The following is a 27134-nucleotide window of genomic DNA, read 5'->3' as shown; positions in this document are numbered from 1 at the left end:
TGTGTGTGTGTGTGTGTGTGTGTGTGTGCGAGCGTGTACTCATGTACATGCGAACACACACCCTCTCAAGATGGGTAGTCACTGAAATTTAGGAATTTTCTGTGAAAACTCCAGGAAATAACCAGATTTTCCTCCAGCTTGTCCTCATGTCCTAGGTAGCATCTCATCCCATGAGTCTCCTGATATGATCGCTGTTTGCATGGCAAAGCCTAAGCTGGGCAGCTGCCATGTCTACCTCATGATAAAATGACAACCCACCATTTGATGCAGTCCCACTTGCAATGGGGAATGTTAAGCCCAGGAGACAAGGAGATGTGGACGGAGTGAAGCTGGCTGGGCAGGAAGAACAAAAGAACCATAGTGGGCTATTGTGTCTTCATCAAACCCAGCTGGGACTTTCCTTAGATCCTGCTCTCTGTGTCCCTAGGGAGAAAAGAAAGAATTCTCATCTGATTGCCCTGATGATCAAAATCCTCATGTTGACCTGATGCTGAGGATCACAGTTTCCTCATACTAAACTGGTTAGTCTTGTAAGTTGTGAGTCTCATGATCCTGGGACAGATCTCTGCAGGACCCAAAATTTGTCCAAATGAGGGCCTGAATGGAAACTCCAGAGAATGAAGTTGGAGCCCTAATTGCTCGACTGACTGCCTTAAGGTCTTGGTCAGCCACTGCTCACCACCAGTTCCCAGTGTTCTCAACTACGCCAGAGCAGGTCTGCCTGAAGGGTCCCTTCACATCCTTTCAGCACTGGCATTCGTCCATTCCATTTCTCAGTCCCCAATGCATGCTGGGAGTCCATGGCTGTACCAGTAAGTTACCCACACTTCAGAATCCCACCCTCCAAATAAACACATGATTCACCAGGAAGTAATGAGGACTCCCATTGTTTAAGATTACCCTAATATAGGAGAATAGTTTAACATAATTATCATCCAATGAACTGTCTTAAAACATCAATATCAAACTCAGCAACAAGTTAAAGCAAAAAATTGAAAAGGTATTTGAGGTAAAATCTTACCTAATTAGACAATGCAATCTACTCCCTCTCACAGCACTCCAAATAGTTGAGTTTTGGTTATATGAGCTAAACATCATTACAAACATCTTCACACTTCCTCTTCCTTCCTGCTTTCAAGATGGTCATTGTGTTCTGTTGAGTAGTAGTGACCCCTGAGGTTTGGTTTCTTCACTTGAGTTTCTGCTTTCAATGGGCAGTGCCTTTTTTGTGCAAACCGATGTCCACAAGAACTCTCTAAATTCAATCTCATCTTACCTCTGTCATTCACCTGATGAAACCAAGTCACTCCCCATCAAGACGTTCATTTGTTCACTCATTCAGTCATGCATTATTCAGCTGCTCATTGAGTAAAGGCCAGGTGCCAGGCACTGAGCTGGGGTTGGGGAAAGAGATGAGAAAGGAAATGCAGACTTTCAAAGACCTCATTGTTCCTGGGATCGCCACCAGGTTCATAGCTCAGTGTGAACTTGCTATCTTTATAGCAAGACAGCATTAGAAAAGGACAGAAAGATGAACCAGGGTAATTGGGGAAGATCTTCCTAAAGAAGTGACTAGGAAGCTGAGATCCACAGATAAGTAGGAGATGGGCCAAGGGTGAGGGAGCAAGACCCCAGGAGGAGAGTGATGGCAAGTCCACCATCTCAGCCTGGGTTTCTGCTGCTCAAGAAGAAGCACCTGCTCCTTCTCCCCATCCCCCCACCCACAATAACTCTGATCTGAAATTCCCACTCAAGATGCCTGAAATATTGGGTATTGGTTTTAAAGAGAAAGAAGGTGTGTGTGTTCTCAGACCTTACTACTTCTGTGATAACCTTCCAAATATCTAATTGTTCATATTCAGTCATGTATGCAGGAAATCACAGGCAGATTTTTCCCCATCTGCAATTTATTTTTAACCATTTTAACATCAGATTAAGTCTTGATGTTCCCTGGATGGGACATCTGCAGGCTTTTTGGGCAGAGAACATGGAAGGCTTTGTCCATTTCCCCGCAGTGCATCTGCACTCTTCCCGTAAACATAGCTTTTTCTGACAATGAATCTCCCCAGGCTCTTCTTAGCCCTGACTCTGAAGATAGCCTCTGAGCTAGGCCAGGGAGAGTCATTAGAGGGGTCTGGTTTTTCACTCTTTTCAGACAGGCAAGTGGATTTGAAGCCTTCGGGGAGTGTTGAGTGAATTAAGTAGGCAATTTAATCCATTAACTTTGACTAATTATCCTTCTTTCCTCTGAAGTTCCAGAGCTAGCCTAAAGTGGGAGAGAGAAAGGTAGAGGTGAGCTTGTGGCTCCCGCAAGATTGTAGGCCTGCAAATGTGTGTTGGTTAGTATAAGACACACACCCTGTGCTTCCCCAATGCTTAATACCCAGATGAAACTTTTCTAAACAAACTGTCCGGACTTGACTTTCACCAGGGACTGACTCATTGTTCACGGAGTCACAAAACTGTGGCCTGAGGAACTAGAAACAATGAACGCATGGCATCTTAAATAGGAGAAGGTTAGTGTATGATATTTTAAATATAGGGAGATACATACTGAAATAAAGAACAAAAGTCTGGATATTTTCCCCCTGACTCCTTTATATGCTTGAACTGGGATCTCAGTTATACTGACCTTGGCACTAATTTGACCAATGACTGGGATAAGATTCTTCAGTGTAAAATTTCTTCATTGAGCTACATCGGATTTTTTCCTTTTCGCCACCAAGGATGTTTTTTACTATTTTTGCCCAGTGCAAGGCATGTGCATGTATGAAGGTTCTTCTTTCCACACAAAACTGTGTTTGACCTGAATGAGTGTGCACACCCACTTTTTACAGCAGTGGGGTAGCATGTGACATAGCCCACCACCATGGCTGCAGCTCTGCACAGGAAGACGAGGGTTACCATTCTCCAGGGATTTCATTCCAGCCCAGAGCAGACACTTAACATTGCTGGTGGCCTTGACAGCCTCATCTTGGCTATTCATGCATGTGCTTATTTTTACTTCACTTAGGGTCATAAAGGTATTGCCCTGCCTTGTACTTTCTTGGGTATTGACAGAAATTTTTAAAAGGTTTTCTCATATCCCCAGGTCCCAAACTACTGTTGTGAATTCCACATGAGGAACCTCTAGGAGGTACCGTTGCATTTTTCTTACTCTGTGACACTTTTATTCCCCAAAAGGATCTCCTACCATGACACATAAGGGCTTTGCAGACATTATATGAGTAACATCCACTCAGGACTTCATATCTCAGAGTGATAAACTCAAAAACAAACACTGGCAATAATAATGGGCCAGAAAAGCTAAATTAATGAGACAATTCCAGCAGAAAAGTGCATGGCAGAGAATTTAAGAGGAGTCTCAAAGACATAGCATGACCTGAGTAGCTGCTTTTCTGGGTTCTGTCCTGCCATACCTGATGAGAATTGTAAGAGAGGCTGGGTTCTTGAAGGTCAGTAATGGTAGCACCATTGGAGCCAAATTAAGGAAAACATCAATAACCAGACTTAATCCTTTGCAGAAAGGACTGAAAAAAAGACTAAGATAGATAGACTTTAAAACACCAAGCATGAGTCATTTATCAGCAATTTGCATTTATAATACTTATTTCCTATTCCTACATGAAAAGAGTTACTTCAGAACCTTACTAAAGATAAACATTTTGGTAATGCTTATATTTCCATTCTCTTCAAATTTATAAAAACACAAACATACATACTCCCCCCCACAAACATGCCCAACCCACACACACTTTCATTTTTTTTTCCCCTGTGGCATTGACATTTCTGAAAAATCTACATCTTAAATGTACACACACACACACACACAAAATTGAGTAACTTAGGTCCTGATACATTTGTTGATTCATTTCCTGAGCTTTGTGTATCCATCTTGCTAACCCCAAAGGTCATTTGGTCAGTGCGTAGCAGTTACCTCTCCAGACACAACCTAGTTGACATTTTGGTCCAGTTGTTACAGCGCTACAAGTCCTTTGAGCCACACCTGCCCTGTGGCCCTATACAAAAACCATTAATGTGTCAGAGTCTCCCCAACTCATGAGTCATGTCCTGAGCAAGAATCCTGCCTCTCTCCCTGAACTTACCCCAACCCTCTCACTCATTCCAGCTTGACCTTGAGATGAGGTCAGTGTTGGGGTTTATGTATATAATCCACACATCACAACAGATGTGATATTTTAAAAGTTAAACTTCAATTGGCCGCTTACCTCAAATCATGTGGCTTCAAAGTGACCCCATCTGAGCGGTTGTGCCAAGTTCTCTTTCAGCCAGTTCTACGTAAGTGTAGGGACCTTTTTGATTGAAAATGGCACAAGTTCAGTGACTCAAGCACATTCCCAACCTGAGATGAGCATCTATCTGAGAAACTCAAAGGATATTATCAGAGTAAGAAATCCTGAATTAGCTTAATAGAGGATCAGCTGATGAGAGCCAGACAAGATTCTTAGGCAGGACAGAATCTGTGTCAGACATCGCTTATCCTTGGTTAACCTGGCTCTGAGCTCTGGGGACAAAATCTGGGATGCCTGTGAGTCCCTCTGTGGACCTTGAGCACTCTTATCCTGAAAGCTCTGCCCTGTCACCTGGATTTGTGGTTGGTCTGGAAGTTCAGCCACAGCTGACCATTTGCCCATACCTCATCCAAAGAGGACCAAAACCAGTAAGTGTCCAAGACCATGAGCCTCTGGTAAGATAAACTGAGGCAAGAAGCAAAGCATTAAGTGTCAGACAAAGCATACTGGGAAAAGAGCTTAGCATGTCTAAGACCTAAACCCCCAAATGAAGAAACTGTCTTAATGATCTGGTTTATCAGTATTCATAGACAGGTCAAGAGTGAGGCTGTGGGCTTCATATAAGTAGCTAAAAAATTCTTCTTTTGGGATCTACCAGAAGGAGGGGGACCTCCCACATCATTGTTTTAGTCTCTTAATCATAGATTTCAGGACACAAAATGACAAAGGACAATGAAAGAATTTCATACAATGTTAGTTCCTCATTAAATATACAATCCGGACAATGTTCGCAAGCTTTCTGTTCAGCCCAAACCTGGAAAGCAATGATTGTCCAGATTCTGGGCTCCAGACCCATGTCTGAGTGTTCATGGCTGAGGCTTAGGAAGCAAGTTCCACATGGTTGCTGGAATTCAGCACAGTCTGACTGGAAACTTCTGGACTATTATTTCAGCAAACAGAATTCTGCCCCCTTGTTATTTCATTTCTTCAAGCAGAAGCTAGGAGTCTATGAAAATTACTGAAATCTTTCCCCATAGTGATACTACATAGACCTTTCCTGCAAGAATATCTCATTGGCCATTAGTTGGCTTTGTTTGGAGGACAGATTATAGTGACATAAATATCCCAAATATAAAAGAGAAGTGTTATCCCTAACCAAATCACTGTTGGGCATGTAATCTGAATGTGATTTTTCATTTTCTCTCAGTACAGATGGGAAAACTTACAACAATCTTGACTAACACTGCATAACCTCACTTAGGGAGGATGGTTCAGAAAAGAGTCTGAACAAAAACTAAGACAGATAGACTTCTTAAAACACCAAACATGAGTCATTTATCAGCAACTCACATTTATAATACTTATTTCCTATTCCCAGTTTGCTAACACTAACGTTCCTATAAGAAGGAAGAAGTGTTAGCAGTGGGTTCCAGGAAACCCCATAGGGATATTTTCCCAAGGGTCCCCCAACTCAGTACTTACCAAGATGCCACTTAGAGCTTCCTTACCAGGGAAACAAGAAGTACCACATTCCAGGGAAATCTCTGTTCCCTTATCTCTAGATTGAAGGGGGAAAGTTGTGTCTCTTTCAAATACAACAAACATTACCCCCGAAGCCCTGAATGCAAATCATTCTGGATTAGCTCACCTCAGACTTTTCTAAGAAGTGACCTTAGGAGGGGCGCCTGGGTGGCTCAGTGGGTTAAAGCCTCTGCTTTTGGCTCAGGTCATGATCCCAGCATCCTGGGATCGAGCCCCACATCGAGCCCCACATCGGGCTCTCTGCTCAGCGGGGAGCCTGCTTCCCCCTCCCTCTCTCTGCCTGCCTCTCTGCCTACTTGTAATCTCTGTCTGTCAAATAAATAAATAAAATCTTAAAAAAAAAAGTGACCTTGGGAGGTCACTTTTTTAAAAAGGCAGGTGCTTTCTCTTCTGGGGTTGGGATCAAGGGTTTTAATAAACACAGAAAAAAAAAAATAGCCCTATTACATGCAGCTGGGCGCTCTTATTCAGGCTTAGTGTTTGTCCCTGGCCATTTCTTCTCACATTTGGCTGGTTTGACCCAGTAAGTGGGGTTGGAACTGAGTGAGGCAGAAGCCTCTGCCTTTTGCACAACTCAAACTGTGCAGGTGGCAAGTCTGACATAGAGCTGAAGAGACCTCGAGGGCAAGCACAGGGAGATGCTGCCAGGGAGGCAATGCAGGAGTGAAACAGGAGTTGGTTGAGGAACCCTCGGCCTTACTTGCTTCTGAGGGCAGGCTCCAGCCTGAGCCTGGAAGCAAGTAAGGTCTTGGGAAAAGATAAAATCCCTCAGCATAAGAGGGGAAGGAGCTGAGTCTGCTGGACTCGGCATTGTCTCTGGGTCTTTCCCAGCAACAAGCTGGCCCATACTGTAGGGCCCCAGTCACAAGCGCCTACAGCTCAATCTCGGGACTGCCATGTCCCTCTCCCAGAGGCACTCTCAATGATGACTTCAACCTCCACTTGAGGCTGTCCTGTGGCAAACACTCAAGCTGACGTGAATCCAGGCTTTGGTCTTGGTCATCTGTGACCTCTGGTGCCTCAGTGGACAGCACTGCGAGAGAGTAAGAGGGTGGTGCATTCTCTAAATTCCAAAAACCTGGATAAAACCTCATGTTGAGGGGCACCTGGGTGGCTCAGTTGTTTAAAGCCTCTGCCTTCAGCTCAGGTCATGATCTCAGGGTCCTGGGATCGAGCCTTGTGTTGGGCTGTCTGCTCAGCAGAGAACTTGCTTCCCTTCCTCTCTCTGCCTGCCTCTCTGCCTCTGTCAAATAAATAGATAAAATCTAAAAAAAAAAAAAAAAAAGAAAGAAAGAAACAACCTCATGTTAACAAGCATCATAAGGCTGCATTTCAATGATATGCTCTTGGCTGGAATTATATTCAACCATGTCCTAATGACTTTTACCTCCTACTCATCAAACACTAGGCATTTGATTGAATGGTAGAAAAAGAAACCATGTTTCATTTAATAAATACAGTTTGCTAAACAGAATATTTCCCAATTGGAGTCCACTTGGGAGAGAATAAGAAAAATATAACAGAACTTTTGATAGCAAGAGTTTGGAAACAATGCCCTTATTGATGCCCTATATAGGCTCTCAACCTTATACCACTCATTCATGCACATAGGCATGCATTCACTCCACATGTACTTATTAAGAACCTACCAAATGTTCCAGATTCTCAAGTTTCAGTTATAGATAAAACACAGTGCCTGACTCTCAAGGAGATCATAGCCTAGAGGAACAGATAAACACAGAGCTAGGCAACCCCCATACACCACAGTAACCGCTGTGCTGAGAATAAGTGCAGGCTCAAGCAGGTTTTCTGGAGAAGGTGATGTCTAATTGGATTTTAAAACAGTGGTAGGGCATGCAGGTTAGATGCTCCATGTTCAAAGGCATGAACTAGAATGGGTTGAGTAATTGTTTGGTAGGTCATATTATGGCAGGTGTCTAGGCTCCAACACAAGGTCACATGTCATTTGCATTAGGTCTGATTCTATACACTAGAAGGTGGACATGTGGAAAGAAGTTAATAGAATCTTAGTAATCAGAGGCAGGACCCCAGGTGATGTGAACAAAAACAGGGAAGAACTTTAGACCAATGTTTCCCAAATGATATTTCATGGAACATGTAGAGGTGATTCGAGCCAAAAAGCATTTTGTGTTCTAAATTTGGAAAATGCAAAGTTTTAAAATCTCACTTACGCAGAACTTATCATTACCTCCAGTTCAGTAACGCATACTATGAGTCTCTCAACAAAACATGTCCTTAGTGGCTACGATGACAATGAACCATAATGGATCCATATTTCCTAAACAGATTGGTCTGCAGAACCATTTTGTAAAGAAGCCTCCCTTCATTCCTTCATTCAAAAAACTTCTTCTTTTCTAATCAAGTTTTTTGGACAGGAGTTAACTAGGAGAATTAGTGATGACCTCCCCAGGTGCCAACATCACGACTACATCACAACTACATCATTGGATTTGCAGTATCTCCAAGGATGGTTTAGAGGGTGTTTTGCAATTGAAGTATGTGATCCATAAGAACTACAATGTTTCTGACTCAACTTGATGTTTCTGGAGCATACACCTCAGCCAGAAATCTTACTGGGAAGGATGTATTTGCTGCCACAACCTGATGAAGGAATACCAAAGTTTGTGGCCATCCATGAAATAAGAGGACAGTAGGGAAAAAATATATATATATTTTCACTCTGTATGTCTTAAAAGACAATTCCCAAAGAAAAGTCATGGACCAAAATGACTGTAAGCTTAAGAGGATCTATGGCTTACCCCCCCCACACACACACACCATTATGATGCAGTCTACAAAAACACACCTGGGACTTGTGATGCTGATTTTCACCCAAACCCCCAGATTCTCAGGCAGACCCTATGTTCAGAAACTTGGGAGAAGGGACTTTGGTTCTCATCTGGGCTTTGATCCGTCCTAAGTTACTATGAGTAAAGAAGTCATTGAAATGCACTAGGAGAGTATGGATCTCAGCTAGGCTAAATCTCAGGGTTGCAGTGCCTTTTTTGTGAAGTGACTCAGATATGAGAGGCCAGACCAGTAGCAATCTTTGATGTTTCCCAACATTGTTGCTCCACTCGGACCTCCCAAATATCTGGAAATAGCAGCTAAGGTAAATAAATGAGAATACTACACACCTACAGTTGTATATAAGCATAATATGTATTTCAGTTATATGCTGAAACATATTCAGATATATGTATTCAATTGTGTGTGTGTGTGTGTGTTATTCTCAGGCATTTTCCATTTCCTTCCATTTCATCCATTTGTTTTCCTATTCCTAGCCAACTGCTTAAGTTGTTTACATAAAAGAACAATCTCGACATTTAGGAGGTCAATTGCAGTTGGAATCCTATTTGAAAGCTTGTGCTATTTTTTAATATGATCCTAATCTTGCTCCCACTGCAGCTGTCAATCTCAAAAAGAGAAAAAGGCATATTCTATTAAAAACAACTGGTTCCATAATGACTCTAAATCTGCAAATGAGACCCATTACTCACTTCCCCAGTACTATTACAAATGAATCCCCATGAAGTATCAGCATATGGATTTTTGGTGTTGGCAACCATATCCCACTTGGTCAAATCTTAGTTGTCATCACTAATGGAGGAGGAGAGGTATACCAGATCATCTCAAACCACAGTCACCTCCAAAGCTAGTCATGCTTTATAGTGGTGCATGAGGGGTGAGTGAAAGCAGATGGTTTCCTTCCCTAATTCCAGTTTGCTTGATTTCTTGAGTTAATGCTGGTCTTCCCGCGAGCCTATACACCCAGAAGCTGCGAGGTGGGTACCAGAGAGATTGCTGGTCAAACAGCAGGTATGATGGTCCTATGTCATTGACAAAATGAACAATCAGGAAAGGGTCCACTGAACACTGACTGCTGCGATAAAATTCTAGGGGTATAACTGCAAAGAATAAAAATAATTGTCTGGAGAAGAAAAGAATTCTCCATCACAGCACCACAGACATGTTGATACAAGGGCTCATTCCCAGCTTTGAACTATAATCTGCTAGCCATGATGAAAACGAGAGAGGTGCTTCCACACTCCTCTTTTATTTGAAGGAGGCACAAAGCTGTTAGAATTTTGTGGGGGTTGGAAAGCTCTGACAGGTGACTCAACTGGTCTCTGCCTTCAGAAGTGGCCAATGATACAGGCAACCAAGGAGCAACATGTATTTCTGGTTTTTGAAAGGACTGCTTATAGGCCAGAATTGATCTCTTGTGATATGTTCATGAGTCCCGATCAACATAATAAAAAAAATGCACAGTTATCCATTAATTTAAATGCATCCAACGCAAAGGACTGTTTTGTTTTGTTGTTTTTTTTTTTTCCGAGAGTATAGCATTCTCGTTGAAAAAAACAAAAGTCCTTTATGTTATGAAGTGGTGGTCACCTCAGAGAACTGTCATGGCACTGGTGGCTGCTGTTGTAATTTATATAAATCAGTCCCAAAAGTAGTTTTGAAATTCCCCTTCTCTGTGAAACACAGAGGTTCGAGAGCCAGTGAAGGGCTGAGGGACTGGGAGAGTAGGTCGGATCAATTTTGTTCCAGGAAGGAAAAGTGAGAAAAATAAAAATGAGAGGGAAAAATATATATATACCCAATGATGAGGGCACTGAGCCAATATTTAGCAAATTCCACATCCAGCTGTTTGACCCCAGCTCCAGGCAGTTGCTGGGGGGTGGGTGGGGAGCATCTTGGCATCTCAAAGCCAGAGGGTGAAAGTGCGTCCCCAAACAACAGCAGCATGGGTATTTTCCCCCCTCCTCTGCAAGATGGAGAACTAAATCTTGTCATTTTCCAAACTATGTGGGAAGAATTTCTGCCCAAGAAACCAGTGGGGGTGCACAGTGTGGCTAACAATGCAGATGCCTTTGCCTTCTGAGATGCTGTTGTAACAGCATTTAGTCCCAGGGTCTCAAGTCCTCTGGTCCTGCATGGTTCCTGCTGTTCAATTTTCTGGAACATTGGTCCCTGCTTCCTTCTCCTGCTCCAGCTCACCTCCTCACCTCTCAGCCTGCCATTCCTCCCTCTAAAATCTATCTTTTTCTCTGCAATAGCCTCCTTGGTATTCAGAGCTGAGATTAACTGCTTCAGTGTCCTACAAGCATGTACCTTACTTTCTTATGTTGGCACATGCAACTCCATCCTTTATCCTGGGGCTGGAGAATGGGTTTCAGTAAATTCTACTAGTGATGAAGCCCTACTATGGAATTCCTTAGAGGCCTTAACTTCAGGTCTCATTAAATATCCACATGAAAGTTAAAATAAAGAGTCTAACAGTGCCAGAGGAAGAACTCTTAATGGAGTGGGCTAGAAGTTCTCTGTGAGCTCAAAGGCCCTGACTACTGGCTCTGGAGTCAGGATCTGACTCCACTGTAGACGAGCTGATGACTCTTGAGCACATGTCTCTGAGGCTCAAGGACACATGAAGGGTTCGGGCAAGAGGGCATCCCAGGTGCTCCTACAGGCTGCCACTTCATGACTCCATCACCTGATCCCAGTCTAGTCTGTGGTCTAAGTGTGACCAGAGTGGGAGGCTGCCAAAGCAAAGCAGACGAGGTGAGCGTGGACAGAGAGGCTCTCTGTACTCTACAAATGCACCTTATCCTAGACTTTTCCCCCAGGAAATCTCCTGGAGGAGATCAGCATCCCTGTCCCCATATCCCTTCGGCTCCGACTCCCACTAGTTTGTCAGCGCAGTTGTCTTCAATTGGAGCTGTGAGCAAGCATTACATTTGGCTCAGTCCAGCGAGTTGGTGTTATTACCTGCAGCTGAAACAGCAGGAGACAGAGACCTCCGTGTCACACCTGGAGGATCTTCACAAGCCAGTGCTGTTGCTGCGTCCCTGTGACCAACCAGGATGGCCACGCCTTTCCCCACCTCCTGCTGTTTAACCCCTGGGAAATGGTGAGAGGCTGCCGCTGCTTGCATTTTTTTGCCTAAAAGGAATGAAGCACATATATCTATATCAACATATAGATATATAATGATCGATGGAGGAAAAAACATATCTGTGCAAAATCTAACAATCTTCTAATTTAAGGAGGAGGTCCTGGCACGTTTGGCTCTTTGTCCACAAGGAATGCCAAAATTTAAAAAAATGCAAGCCCTGGGTCTCCCAGTCTCTCCACCACCATTAAAGGAAAGACCACATGAAAGTGTGGACTCTGTTCGGTGAGAGATTATCTTTTCTGTGGGCTTTCTAGCTATTTTAATTTCTGTTATTTCTGGTGGTTCTCTTTCTCTCATACCAGCCATGTGCCTGGTTAGAGAAAGGGTCTTGGTTAACATCTCCAAGCCAACAACTCTTTAAATACCTGAACCAAAGGAATTCAGTGTGCCTACCTAGAGGAAAGGCAAGTGTCCCTCCTGATGTGATATTTTGTGTTTCTCTGAAGCGAATGCTGATTGACCAACTTCTGTAGGTTTCACTGAATACAACTGCATGCATGGAGTGCTATTACTGTTTGCAATGCAACCTGATCTAAAAACATTGCATTTCTTTTTAATCCAAAGGGGACTAGCAGGTTTATCGTGTTTGCATGTGCTTTCCCCCTAGACTCTGGCTGCCCTAACAAGAAATTCAATAAATCTACTTCCAAACCATCTTGCACAAGCTTTGCATGTCCAGTCTGGGCCTGAGGAAATTAACAAGAGAATAGAACATACCATCGACTTGCGGAGTGGCGATAAATTGAGAAGAGAGCATATCAAGCCATTCTCACTGATGTTTAAAGACTCCAGCCTGGAGCACAAGGTAGAGCTGGGTCTCCATAGTGGCTCTTTTTCTGAAGTGACTTGTCATAAATGTTCGTGGGACCAGAGAGAGAGCCCAGGGGCTGTGGTGTTGGTGGTGTGTTTGTCGTTGGTTTGGTTTGGTTCGGTACTGTCTTTTCTTTTTCTCTTTGCAAATCATGAGTAGACTGAAGGCCATGAACGGAGATGCTGGTTAGAGAAAGAGGGCCTCAGCTTTGCTTTTCAAAAAGAAGATAACTAAAAGAACAGAGGAGTTTCCTCGACTTCGAGATTTTTAACCCCAAGGGACATTAGCACTCACTTGCTTTTGCTTTTAGGAGAACTCATGTCAGTTGTAACCCTTGTCACATAATGTATGAGAACACCCAATAACCGGACACAAGCATTAGTGATAAAGACTGCCTTTCTTAGATTACAGATAACCCTTCTCCCATTTTCCTAGTTGTCTGCTGGCTCAGAGGCCTCCTGATTAGGCATAGTGGAAAGGCAGTGGGTGGCGGATTCAGCATTGGGTTGGGATTTCAACTCCGCCACTTCCTTGCCATGTGACCTTCAGTAAATGAGGTAGCCTCTCTGAGCACGAGTTTCTCAATGCACAATGAGGATCATGGATGTGCCTCCTACTGGGGCTATTATGAGAGGCTCCAGGCAACGCCTTGATTAGGTTAAGTGTTCAAAAACGGCAGCCATCACGATACTGATAATAATATTTTCCCATGCATCTCCCCCACCCTAGCTCTAAACTGTAAAGGGTTGTGGGGAGGCAGGCACTGTCCCTGCTTAACTGGGCTGCTCCTCTGCACTGATGGAAGCTGACAGACCTTCCTTGACTGAGCACAGGAGGTGCCTGGCCTCTGCAGGAGCCTCAGGCAAAAACAGCAGGGAATTTGCAAGCAAATTTCAGGAGTTTGATTCAATACTTTGCAAAGCTCCAGTGAGCAATTTTTTTGTTACTTTGCTCAGCTTCCTGGGACATTCTGCTTTCCTCGATTTGGAGAATTCACACTTCTGTGCACATACACCATTCCCAGTGAGTTTCTGTTATTAACTAACTAAAGGTTGCAAACTTCAAAATTCATATCTTCCCCTCTAGTTCATAATTTGAAATGGATTGTGTCTGTGTACTAACAAAGAGAAGAAACATTTTGTCTCACTCAATACCCTCTCCCCAAATAAAAAGTAGGCTTTTCTTTTTTGTAATATATTTAAGGGGCTTGATGTCCAAATTAAATGCAGTTTATGTCCTGGTTCCCACATTGAAGGAGTTAGGAAGAGCTGGTTGGTCTAGCAGAGAATCTTCCAAGTTAGCCTGGGTAAATACCTAGGTCCAGAGCTGTACAAAACCCTTTGTTCATTCTTGCTAAAAAAGTACTTGCTTCACTAATGACCTGACCCTGCAGACTGTAGATAATTTTTAATGTGTTTTATTCAATAGCAGCTGCGTCTCATCTGGGGGACCTGGTGTTAGAACAGGAGTGGATGTGGGGGCAGGAGGAGCCACAGTGTGCCTGAGGTTGATATCTAGGTCCAGGAGAGGTTCTTCTAGGAGAAGCATTTCAGGGTAGCATCCTGAAATGACATGTGGGGATTTGCCCACTGACTGTCCAGCCTTGCACTATCCAGTGCTGTCTCTGCCTTTCATGGGTTCCCCACAGTAAGGACAGTGGGGCACATCAGAAAACGTTCTCTCCCCTCCTGTCACAGAGACACTCCTCATTGAATTGCATTCTGAGAGTCTTTCGAGGGCTGCATTGCTGTCAAGCAGAGAAGGTATAGTAAGTAATAACCATTAGGTGTTTACCAAATGCCAAGCACTCTTCTAAGCTGTGAGCACAAATTCACTTACAATGACATCGTGAAGTAAGTGTTCTTAGGAGCCTCACCTTACACTTGAGGAAGTGGAGACAGAGAAATGATTAGGTGGCCCACCCAAACTCCACCTGTCTGTAGAGGAACTTCTATTTGAGCCTTCTGGGAGCCCCCAGCTGCTGCCTGGTCTGTTCACCACACTGCCTCCCTGAGAGCCCTGAGGCTTGTTCTCTCCCAGGCCCTCACAGAAAGGCGACAATCCTGTGCTATCCCCATTCACTCCTCTTTGAACTTTGGATGGGGCAGGAGGCAGGGGCCAGGTGTCTTCAAGGCCATAAGGTTCTAGAACTGGAGAATAATGTTCATCTACTCTGTGCCTGGTGTTTATGTCTATCAGTTGATGGCCTCCTCAGAGAAACATTGCTATCCTGCTAACAAAAAAGAAAACCAGCCGTTTAGAGGTTAAATAGAGGTCATAGATCTCAAAATCTGGCTACAGTATTCTGTTGACTCTAAGGTACCATCATCCGTGAAATGCTCCATTTTCTATGGAGCACTAAGAAAGAAAAACCCAATATGGGGAGTCTGGAAGAAACTTCTCCCAGTAACCTGGGCTTACCCTGCAGGTAAAGATGGACAGAAAAAAATCCAACCCTCACACCCATCCCCTGGGACTGGTTAGGAAAAGAAAAAAAGGAGAAGAAAAAGAAAAAGAAAAAAAAAAACAAAAACCTCTCCAAGAGTTTAAGCTCCAAAATGGAATCCACATAGCTTTGCCGCCTGATTTCACACACTGAATATGGTCTTTAAAAAAACCTGAGGCAGGGAATTGAATGTGAAGTGGTCCCGGGTTGATACTGCCCCCTGCTGACCAGCAGAAGCAATCACAAGCGTCTCTGAAAGAACTCGAGGCTTTACCACTCCTTGGAGAGTAAGATGCATTCTGGTTTCAGAGACGTTTAGAATTGTGCATCACAGGATTGTTGTAGTATATACAGCGTCTGTGACTCGAAAGATCTCTTTCCTCCCACTGCCCTACCACGCTTCTTCGGAGCAAGTTTACTCCCTAGAAACTTGTTTTCTGAAGGGAAAACAGGAAAGGGAAACATGGATTTTTACCTCTGGAATTTTGTGGGGAAGAAAAGGCTTCATTCGGTTTGAACAATGAAGATGTGTGAACAAGGGAATTATTTTTCCCTTTCCACCTTTGTAGTCAGTTAGAGGACGGAAAACTCCTTCGAAATGTCATTCAGACATTCTCTGGTCACATTCCCTTATAAAAAGGGGCACCCCTACAAACAGTGTTCTGTGAAATAGGACCTTAACTACCTCGTGGTGTTGCACAAATACCTGTTAAATGAATGAAGACGCAGGCTAAGGAGCAGTTTAGAGGAGACTGTCTTGACTCCTGGTAAGCTGGTCTCGGGATATTTTTAGAACTCTAAGAGCCAAAAGGCATGAGTCAGTGTTGATATGACTCTTAGCAGAGAAGCTTCAGGAGAGAAGACTGAAGTTCTGCTCACATCCTTCCATGTCACCTCATGGTGGTACACACGCACTCTCACACACACAAGCTTACACCCCCACACACTCCCCCTTTCTCACACACTTACACACTGGCACTCTCACACACGTACACACATAAAGGAATCTTTTGAGTTGAGCAGCGTGTTCATGACCCGTGGCATCACCAGTATTGTGCAGCATGTGTTCGTGTCCCTTTCGGGTCCTCCTCCCTCGCTCCCCTCTCTGGTCCTCTGTTTCTGCATCTGTGTAGAGTCTAATAGCCCCTGGCATCTTTCAGCAATCGATGCCATGAGTCCCTGAATTCCCTATGACCATGGTAACCATATGTCCTGGTTTGTCCAAGACATTTTATTCTTTTCTTTTCTTTTCTTTTCTTTTCTTTTCTTTTCTTTTTTAAGATTTTTTTTATTTGAGAGAGCCCAAGCAGGGGAGAAGGGGCAGAGGCAGAGGGAGATGCAGACTCCCCACTGAGCAGGGAGCCAGACATGAAGCTCCATCCCAGGACCCTGGGATCATAACTTGAGAGAAGGCAGAGCCACCCAGGTGCCCCAAGACATTGATTCTTTCAATGTGATTATTAATAGTACCTACCTTCACTTTCAGAACTCACTGGTGTGGATAACAAGAAACATGAGCTTGGTCCTGAACCAGATTAGAATTCATGGTTCTTAGCATCTCTAGTTCTCAGCATCCCCATGAGGACTTTCTGAACAGACCTCTGGGTGGGGTTGGGGGCAGAATCCAGTCATTAAAGGTCTCCTCCAGGTCCTCCCAAATTTCACAGAAAAATCCTCTGCCCTTCTTTAGCCTCAAGCTAAATACTTCCTGAGACAGCTTACAGATCTCAGGGACAAATAAAAAAATAGAATTATGGTAAAAGGGATGTAGAAACATGGCATGTTTGTCAATACTGACAATCATAATGGATTTTCCCCCTTTCTTACATGTGACTTTTTCTTACCAGAAAAATGAATGCATTTTCACGAACAAAAGTTTATGCCCGTCACATAAGACAAAAAGAAGAAAGTAACATCTTCTGTGACTTTCCCAGCCAGGATAATCACTGTGAACATTTTGGCGTCTGTCTCCCTACACCTTCATGCTTGTGATTCTTTATGCTTATCTGTGCAATTTTTTAATTAAAATGGGACCATTTTGTACATAATGATTTGTGACACAGTGTTAAGCACTCTTTGCTTGAGCTTTTTCCCATATTATTAAATATGCAGTTACAAAATAAATTGTAACTACATACTACTTCATTGCATGTTTTAACCATTCGAGGCTTTTTTCTCAGTTTTTCACTCTTATAAATTATAAACTGCATTGTTTTAGTTAAATCATACACCCATGCTTAATTCTTTCCTTAGGAATAATATCTTAAAAATGGCTACAGGAGAATGTACATTTAAAAATACTTGATGTGCGTTCCGAAACTGCTCTCACAATTGTGCCTATACTTTTAAATTGGCCACTTGGATAAGAAACAGTGTCTCCTTGTCAGGTTTTTTTTGTTTTTTTGTTTTTTTGTTTTTTTAATTATTCTTGAGGTTGAAAGTGTATCTGTAGATGTTTTTACGCTTTGGTCTTTCTGTTTCTCCTTTTGTGGTTTGCATGTTTGTTTTAATCGTCGTCTTTTATTGTGGTATTCACTTCAGTGTTATTGATGTGTGAGTATTCTTTATGTATATAGGGAGAGACTTATCCCACAACACTTACAGGAAAGGGGTATTTATCAGCCTCTGGTCCTCGTTTCTCGTTTAGAACAAGGCTTTTCATATATTTATTATTTGTGAAGCTTAGAAGGGTGAAGGCAATTAATTACAATTACTTATGGATGTTTCCAGGTCAAATAAAGCAGCCCAATACCTGTAGTTCCTGAAAAGAGTTTAGTAACATAGGGACACATACTTGGATGGACTTTGATAAGCTTAGTTTTTGAAAACAGTATCGCCATTTCCAAATGAGTCAAATTCCTCATCACAAGAAAGGCTGGGCTATGTTTAATATATACTGGTTTATGGGAATTTATGCTTTTGATGTGAGCATTTTAAGAGGCTAAGTACTGAAATCAAACTGTATCCATGATGACCAGATTTCCTTCTCTCTTTCTCTTTCTTTCTTTCTTTTTTTGATGCTGGCATCCTTTAGCTAAATTTCAAGATGTTTTCTGTTGAGAAAAAGCCTCCTTATGTGATTGTGAAAATTTTAAGGATAAAAAGCCTCTTTGTCCCAGACTGATATTTTTTCAAGTAGAATGACATTTGGGGATCTTGTTAAAAATATAGGTACCCACCCATCACTCTGTCCCCAAGATTCTGATGTTCCAGAGGGAGCTAGGATTCTAGGATTCCTTTGTCCCAAGTTGATGACCAACCTTCTCTGTCCTTGGCTGTACATTAGGATTTGGGGTTGTTACTTGACAAACACCGTCAGAGATCAGGTCATATCAGAAGGTCCTAGATCCACACTAGATGCCAATATGACCTCAGGGAATGTCTCCATAAGGCTCATAGTGTTCCTAGGAGCTCAGACTCTAGAGTCAAGCTGACCTTGGTTCAAATCCCACTTTGGAAATAAAAGTGGGTGCAAAGAATGGTTAATGAATTTATGGGTCGTGAGTGGGTGCTGACACGTTGAGAGCCTTCCATGCAGGTGGACATTCATGCATCTCCTTGATCTCAAAATGCCTAGTCTTTGTTAAAAGACAGAGAAAGAACATACACTTGATTACTGGGTAGACATGCTTGAATCCAGTTCCTACCAATTACTGACTGAGTGACACAGAACAAGGTGATCTCTCTGAGAGGATAATAATCATAATACCTGCCCCTTCACTGGGTTGTTGTGAAATTTAGTTGACGTAATACTCACGGATTAGATGTTTGAATAGAGGCAATAGTTACTCTTTTCCCTTTCCTTGTGATTGATCCTATGTCTGTCCACATCTGGGCCAGGCTAAACCCTCACTTAACATAAATCTCAGATGTATAGAGCTTTCATAAAGAAATTACTTCATTAAAAATGGTGGGAAGAAACAGTGTTCCTGTGGCTTGTATACCAGGGCCACAGCCTTCGCAAACATGTAATCACATAAGAACATTATGGTGCATACTAGCCAAGTACACACCGACAGTCCACTGCCTTCCTGGCCCTGCCTCCCAGTCAGAGCAGAAGCAGCAGCCACTGTGGCCCCCTGGGATGTATGTAAATATGTAAGAGTCATTCAGTTGTCTTTTCTTTAAATGATTTTATTATTCCAAACTCTCTATTATCACCATCTTCCAAATAAGATGAGAAAGATTGGCTCTCTTTAAGGACATTTGGTGTTTGATCATCCCCAAAGGCCATGCCCTTCTTTCTAGGAGACCAAGCCAGCTCAGGATTTTAGATTTCACAGATAGGTGTCTTTATGCTCCTGCAAGGACTGTCCTTTTGTCCGTGCTCATGATCCCTGGGAAGTTCCTCCAGCCCAGTGAAGAGCATTTGCTGCACACTGACTGCTTCAGACATACACCGGGGCAGGTGCTGTCAGAAGACAGAAAGACGTGGCTTCAAACTTACACTCCAGCTTGTGATCTCGGGCAAGTCATTGAACTTCCCATCCCCACAAGGCTGCTGTGCAGATGAAAGGCAGATAACTCACATGGAGTGCCTCAACGCAGCCGCCTTGCAAAGACACTGACATTTGTTGATCGCTTGCTACTCTATCAGGCCCTACCATAAGTATTTTATATTTGTTACTTCATTTAATTTTTACAGAAGTTATTTCATGTAGGCATTATTGTTTGATTAACAAGGGAGGCTCAGAGGGTTGGAGTAACTTTCTCAGGGCTCAAACATATAGAAGATAGCAGAGCAGGGATTCAAATCTAACTCTTTTACCCAAAACTCGGACTTTTTTCTACCACACTTTGCAAGAGCTTATTATTTTCAAGGTGTTTGTTTTTCATATAGTTTGGAATTCTGCTGAGGATGAGGCTGATGGAGTGTGCCAAAGGGATTATATAGCTATGCATGTGGCAAATACCTGGAAGGCAGGAAAAAAAGCAAAATTAAACCATGAAATTTTCTCTCAACCTTTGTTTACTCCCCCCAGCACACACACACACATACACAGACATGTACATGTTGCATGTATGTAGGCACATGCATGTGCACAGACAAATAAACACGCACACATGTATGCACATACCCATGCACAGACATGCACACATGGACATGCACATGCACATATACATAGGCGTGCATGTAGATGCATGCAGTGCCTACGTGCATGTGCCCATGCAAAAGCAGAGGTATGTATACATGCATAAATGTACACATCCCCATGCACAGGCATGTATATATGCACACATAGACATTCATGTATATAAGCGCACACACATGCACACAGAGGCATGTACAATGCTTGCATGCAAGGTCACATGTATGCACAGACATGTGTGTGCATGCATGTGCACATGTACACAAATGTACACACTGAAGGTTTACAGACACATGCACATGCATACTTGTGTACATGCATAAACTACATGTACACGCCCATGTGCATGCAGAGGTGCATGTGCCTACATATACACACATGTATGGATATACATGTGCATGTAGACAGGTACATGTGCATACATTACACACAGAGAAACAGGTACACACATATGCATGTACATGCACACACAATCTGTCACATGTTCCTGGCAGCACCCAGATACAACAAGGATAATCCCATCACTCTCACTGTCCATGTGCCTGTGAAAACCCAGTAAGTGACTAAACAGACACATGAGACTCTGTCTTAGGGCTGTGGGGGTGGGCACAGTGAGACCTCGAGTTACCCCTGAGTTGTGTAACAAAACAGCAAGCTTGGTGGCATGAGCTGTCGAGGACAGAGCTATGTGAGCCAGTTGGTTTGAGAGAATAGGCAAACCGGACAAGAGCCACCTCACAGGCCAGAGGCTCATCAGACAGACGAAGTGTGAGCTTCCTCTTCACACCCAAGTCAGCCATCAACTCTTGCCCACTTTTTAGGTAAAAATAATAATACTTGTCATAGACACTACTTGCAATGAACCAAGTCTGTTGCTGAGTCCTTTCAAAACATTTGACGTTACTCTTTTTTCTGTCACCAACCACATAAAAAAAGGACTTGTTACACAAGGGAGCCTTTAGATAATCCTTTGGCTGAGTACAGGTGGTCTCATCTGCGTTCAGAATTTCTCTCAGTTTTCCTCTAGACTTTATAAAGAAATCAATTTAAGTAGGAGCTTGAACGAGTTCTGGAAAAATGCATCATAAACTTTGACATTTCTCTTTCTTTTTTTCCCACCCACTCCTGTTGCAGTAATGACAAGTGGAATTACATCATTAAGGAGGACTTGTGGCAAAGCCAAGAAAGCTAGCCAGATGAATACATTTTCTAATGGATTAGGATGTTGGACTCTGGAATTAGGAAATGAAAAAATATGCCTGCATTTTTTTTTCTGGAAGGTGTGCAGAATTTGTTATTTGCATTTCTTATTTAGGTGCAGAGATATAAGAATCTGGAGCCTGAACCAAATGGTCTCAGGTCTTTTTTCTTGTTTTTCCAAATCAGACCCTTCCTGATCATTTTCATGATCTTATATTTAAAATTATTTTTGTTTTTTTACTTTATTTATTATTATGCTTAGCATAATAGCCAGCATATAGTACACTGTAAGTTTTTGTTGCAGTGTTTTAAAAGAATTATTCTGTTGTGGTCATGGGTTACTTTTGAGTTTTATTCTTGTAAGGCCCAAAACTGTGAGACTGTTTAGGCCACCTCTTTCAGGTGGGAAGAAGAGATTTCAAAGAAGCTTAGCAAGAGAATCCATCCCTTATTCAAACAGTAGCTTTGTGAGACTCCTTTATATTTGTGATATTAGCCTGTAAAATTACTGTTATTTCTAACACCCTCTAGGCAATCAAATGATATCAAGGGTCATTTCACTTGTCTCTTTTTATCAGACCAATTAGCTAACGCTAGTTCCACAAAGCCAGTATTTTCACAGTCGAAAGCAACAATTTCATCCATAAGTGCAGTGTAGAATGGTAGAATTAGGATGATTTCAACCCAAAAGATATTGGCTCAGTCCTTAGCGCAATCTTAATGTCTCATGTGTAGACCTCACCAACACATACAACCAGTGGCTTCTACGCAAGGAACACAGGAGTAGTTACCACTCCTTTGGGTTTATTGTGGCTTGGGGAACTGGGCCAGTAAAGAAAAGAATAGTGTCCTCCCAAGGATGAGAGATTTGAGAAAGGGTGAGCTAGAAGATTTGGGTGGGAAGCTTTGTCAAGTCCTGCTTGGAATTCTCATATGTCATTCAACCTCCTTACATAGGAAGACCATAACATAATATCATAACACATTATTGATACTGTATTGTCCTTAAGGAACTTTTGTCATGCCTGGTAAAGCGTCCTCCCGGCCTCCGTCTTCTGAAGCTGTCCATCTTAGATATGTGTTCACATGATTCCTTATGAGTTTAGTAAAGATGCAGAAATTTACTTTTGTTCAAATGTCGGGTTACTTGGGAAGAAGTATGACTATGAGACATTCCTCAGACACATCTGTCACTCATAGACTTATTACTGATTTGGTTAGACACTAGACACCAAGATAGGGAAAATTAGCAATTTCAAAAAATGAAATTATTGAAAATTAGTCCTTCCCTCTTTTATTGCAATTTTGCCTTTTCCTCAAATGATCAATTAAGGGTGCTCTAGCCATTATCATGCTACATAATGCATGAGCTTAACAACAGAAGTTAAATTCCTTCATTCACTCATGCAAAATGAGCAGATCATCCTGGTTGAGATTCTTCTTTAACTAAACAAACATATTAATTTATTCTAATGAGACATGTGCTAGAAAACAATCTTCTTCTCAATTAGATTTATCCGAAAATGGAATGGATTCTCAAGTGAGGGACTGATTTCCCCCATCACTGGAAATCTTCAGGCAGGAGTTAATAGCTCATTTCGGAGGGATTTTACTGAGTAACATTGGCATGAGTAAGCATTGTCCCAAGGTGACAAATACAATCCACCCCTTTTATAAAATTGTGTGATCTCACATACACAATTGAGTGAAAAGACAGTATGGCTGTAGTTGGGACAATTAACTAGGTTACTGCTTTGGTTAGAACTATTCTTAACATCTTACAGAGATGCAAGAATTTCATCAGTGCTCTCTAGCTCATGGTTGAAGTGGCCAATCTAGGAGAAAAGGGTAATTTTCCTCCCACACATATAGGAAGGTTTTCCAGGCCTGACTCAGACACAGAAACAGAATATTGGAAGCTCTGTTCATTACCTCTGAAAGCTAGCTTCCCTGGTCACAACTTCATGGATGAAGAATCTAGAATAACCTTGTCCTGTGTGACCAAACTCAGGTTGCATGCTTCCTTGTGACAGATCTAAGAACCCCAAAGCCTCATGGCTCTGATGTCATTTCTGAAGATGCCTTTCAAGAGAAGGCAGGGCAATACCCCCAGACATGAACAAAATGAAACACACATTCTTCCTGCCCCTAATTCCTTGGAAGGGACGCCATGTCTCAACTTGGTCAAACAAGTAGGAGAGTTTTATTTTTAAAACAACGTCTTAATCATTTGTGGTGATTAAACAACCACAGGTTGTGGTTCTTCTTATTCTGTTACTCTTACATAAAGCCCACTGTGCCTTTTCCTTTCTTCCCTGCTAGTGGGTCACTCCTGCAGGCCTTGAGAAAAGGGCTCTTTCCTTTGTATTGCTTTGTGCTGGTGATCCATCCATCAATTATGAAAATTCAGCAGTGCCAGTTTGTTAAACTCATTCATAGGGTGTTTCTAAGGGCTATGCTTAGCCCAGATCATGATTTACTCTCATTTTAACCACAATTTATATAAACTCAAATTTTTAACACATTCCCTTTCTTTGTATCATGAACCACATCACTGAAATATAGCAAAACATGTTATACAGCACCCTATGAAGAAGATAACCATGCCTTGAGAACATCAACATAGCAGCAGATAGTACAGCCAATGACACATGACACCCTAGGGCTAAACCCTGGATTTCCTACTTATAATCTGTGAAGTTCTAGTTGAGTTACTCATTATGCTAAACCTCGGTTTCATTATCTACAAAATGGGGATATGATAAACATAATCTTCCTCAAAGCATTGTTGTATTAACTAAAAGAGATTGTTCACGTAAAGCACATGGCATGGTGCTTACCTTGCACCAGGCATTAGTTATTATTATTCAAATATGTTACAAGATTTTGAGCATTTCCTGAGTCAACCAGAGCCCTATGGGTTTAAAAAAAAAAAAAGTAATCGAACTCTAATCTAAGATCTCAAAGAAAGCACTTGTAACTTGTTCCAAGTGGCATACTCTTTTAATTGGCATTAATCCCAGTATAGTCAGCTCAGGTACTGGCTCCAGGCTTTTTCTGCTCTCAGACAGTGGTCCAACAGAGTGAACACACCATTGAGAGCTAAGAGGTGTGGCTTATTATCTGAACTTGGTCACCAATCCCCTAATTGACCTTGGCAAACTCTTTCTCTATATCTTATTCTCAAGTTCCTCATCTGAATATATATATATATATATATATATATATATATATATATATATATATATTCTCTTGAAGACCAAGGATCAGTGAATTATAAAGGCCCAGTAGTCATTTCCAATGACACCTTTCCTAAAGATCTCTGGAGAAGTGGAGAATTCCACCTCCTGGTGGAAGATCTTCTAGGAGGCAGGGGAAGGAATAAAGGCAGGGGCTTTTCCTAAGACAAAACAAACAAACAAACAAATAAAACCCACACATACATACTAGATTACAATTAGTTTTTAAAGAATCCTTTCTAATATGATGGACCAAACATTCAGCCATATTCTAGGGGACCCCAATGAGTACAAGGTACCATTTTGCACAGAGGAATGGAAGACAGCATTCTAGAAGGCACACTAGAAGGCTTTGGAAAAGTAACAAGCATAGAAATACATTAAGTATAATTAATTGATTACAGGAAACACCTGTATGAGGTTGTCCTATGCCCTAAGAACATGCTCCGGGCGTTTTACATATATTAACTCATAATGAGATAGTTCCTATTATTATCCTTATTTTCTTGGTGAGCAAACTGTGGCATACAATGCTTAGTCAACTTTTCCAGGATTCGTTCCATAGATAGTAGGTGTCGGAGCTAAGGTTCAAATCCAGGTAGTCTAGCTCTAGGTTAGTTCATATTGCTCACCACTAAGACTTAAAAGGATAAGTAAGGCCAAGTGAGGACAGAACAGACATGAGGTGAGCAGGAGAGAGCTCTAACAATGGCAGGAGAGAACGTACATGTAACTTATTATAGCTGCGAGCCCGAGTGTTCAGACCTTCACAAGTCAAGAGGAAGTGAAATGAATCACCATCCAATGTCAGTACCCTATCATCCTGAGCCAATTAGGAATGTTCTTTCCATAGTTCTGTTCTCCTTTGTGCTTCCAAAGTAACAATGCACTCTGTTCTGAAACCCGGTATTTTATATTCGATTGACATCAGCTTCCCAATATTTTAAGGCTCTTCCTTGTGACAGTGTTGGCACTGGAGTTCAGGCATGAATAATAGAATTTATTATTCAATCCTAGCACAAATAAGATAATAGCATTAGGAACCTATGAATTGTATTCATGCCCCCATATGACAGATCAGAAAAGGGAAGTTCAATGAAACTGGCTTCACTCACAGTGAGCCACTGACAGAGTGGACAATCTGGAGCCAGAAGAAGTCTTTCCAGCCTGCCAACGGAGGCAAGTGAAAAACCTAAAGCCATGTGCAACTTTAGGCTGGACCAGTAGTGACTATGTGACATTTTTAATGTCATCACTGAGAAGCATTCAGGAAAGGACAGGAGGCAGAGACTCGGGCTTTTGATCTACAGGAAAGACTTCTTCACAGTAAAAAAGGACCCAACATGGAAAGGAATCCTTTGCAAAAGAGTGAGTTCTCAGACACCAAGAGTATCCAAGTCAAGGGCAGAAGATCCCCCTAGGATTGCTGCCTCCACCCAGCGGAAAGAAACCCACTTACCTCAACAAAGCAGAGAAAGGCATCTGATGATAATCAGCAGATGTTTGAATAGACGTCAGGAATGTCATGGAAAGGATTCCTGAAGGTCCACCTTCCATTACAACTCCAAGCTGCTGTGATAATGACGGGGAAGATAAAGATGCAGAAAATGAGGAAGACAGGGATTTGACAAACTAAAAATTATCATTGTTTTAAAAATCTCATGCCAAATCTATATAACCAAGCTCGTTTGACATTCATCAGTCAGCTAACAAAGAATCATTAGATTTTGTATGATTAGATGTTAAACAAAATTCAGACATGTATCTTTTCTTGACTTAACTGCTTTGTGGCTAACTTGCTGATTTCTAAGCTGGTATGTATATGCCTCTCTCTGATTGTGCCCTGTCCTTAGGTAGTGCTCTTGGTAATACAGATTTTCTGTAGTTTTGTCGGGAGGGTGGTTGGCTTATCGAGATGTTTCAGGGGAACAGTCCAGTTTCCCCTCCAGATACGAGCAGGTAGTCGGCAAGCAGACAGACCCTCAGTCCTGAGGAACAGAAAAAGCATTGCCCTGAAGCAGCAATGAAAGTGCACTCTCTGGACAACGTTATGCCCCCCACGGTGGAGCTCGCTGGCTGTGAGACATTGCCATTCCCCCACATCTCAGCCAGGACACTGAACGGTCCACTCAGTCTAAAACCCAGACCACACCAAGAAGTAGGCAAGAGAATAAAAATCATGTAACTGTTGATCATGACTACCACACCAACAACAAAGTGGACTGATTTTAGTATTTCTTTGATGTGACCCAAACCTTCTCTCGGTACTGGGGACAAGCCTGCAGTGTTGCCAGAGTTCCATTTACTTGTTTCCTTTGTAAAGTAACTGTGAATTTCAAGTCAGGGAATACAAAGTTCCAAAGCCAGGCTTAGCTTTCTGCTCCCCTGCCCTAAAAATGATCTGCATGCTGAAGGATCTATGGCAAGTTGTTGACCTCTCTGGCATTGAGGGAAAATGAGGGGCTTGAGGAAGGCTGATATTAAGGTCTTCTTCAGTTTTAAAAATCCTTTCTTCCTTCTGAAGGAATTGGACTCTTCATTTAGTGACTCCAACATGGTTTTAGGAAATT

General features: G+C 42.2%; 1 protein-coding gene across 3 annotated transcripts in view; it reads left to right on the top strand.

The window, feature by feature from the left end:
• ADCY8 (adenylate cyclase 8) overlaps positions 1-27134 on the top strand; it is a 223412-nt gene that overhangs the window by 128884 nt on the left and 67394 nt on the right. For 2 of the 3 annotated variants that reach the window (XM_059395175.1, XM_059395174.1), the window contains exon 8: positions 12386-12583. The exons of the other annotated variant lie outside the window; for it this stretch is intronic. In XM_059395175.1, coding sequence (XP_059251158.1) covers positions 12386-12583 — 198 coding nt within the window. The remainder of the gene's footprint in view (positions 1-12385; positions 12584-27134) is intronic. 3 annotated transcript variants of the gene reach the window in all.

This window comes from Mustela nigripes, chromosome 3 (assembly GCF_022355385.1).
Source record: "Mustela nigripes isolate SB6536 chromosome 3, MUSNIG.SB6536, whole genome shotgun sequence".
NCBI lineage: Eukaryota > Metazoa > Chordata > Mammalia > Carnivora > Mustelidae > Mustela > Mustela nigripes.
Note: the sequence above shows the minus strand (reverse complement) of the source record. Positions and strands in the feature narration are given on the sequence as shown.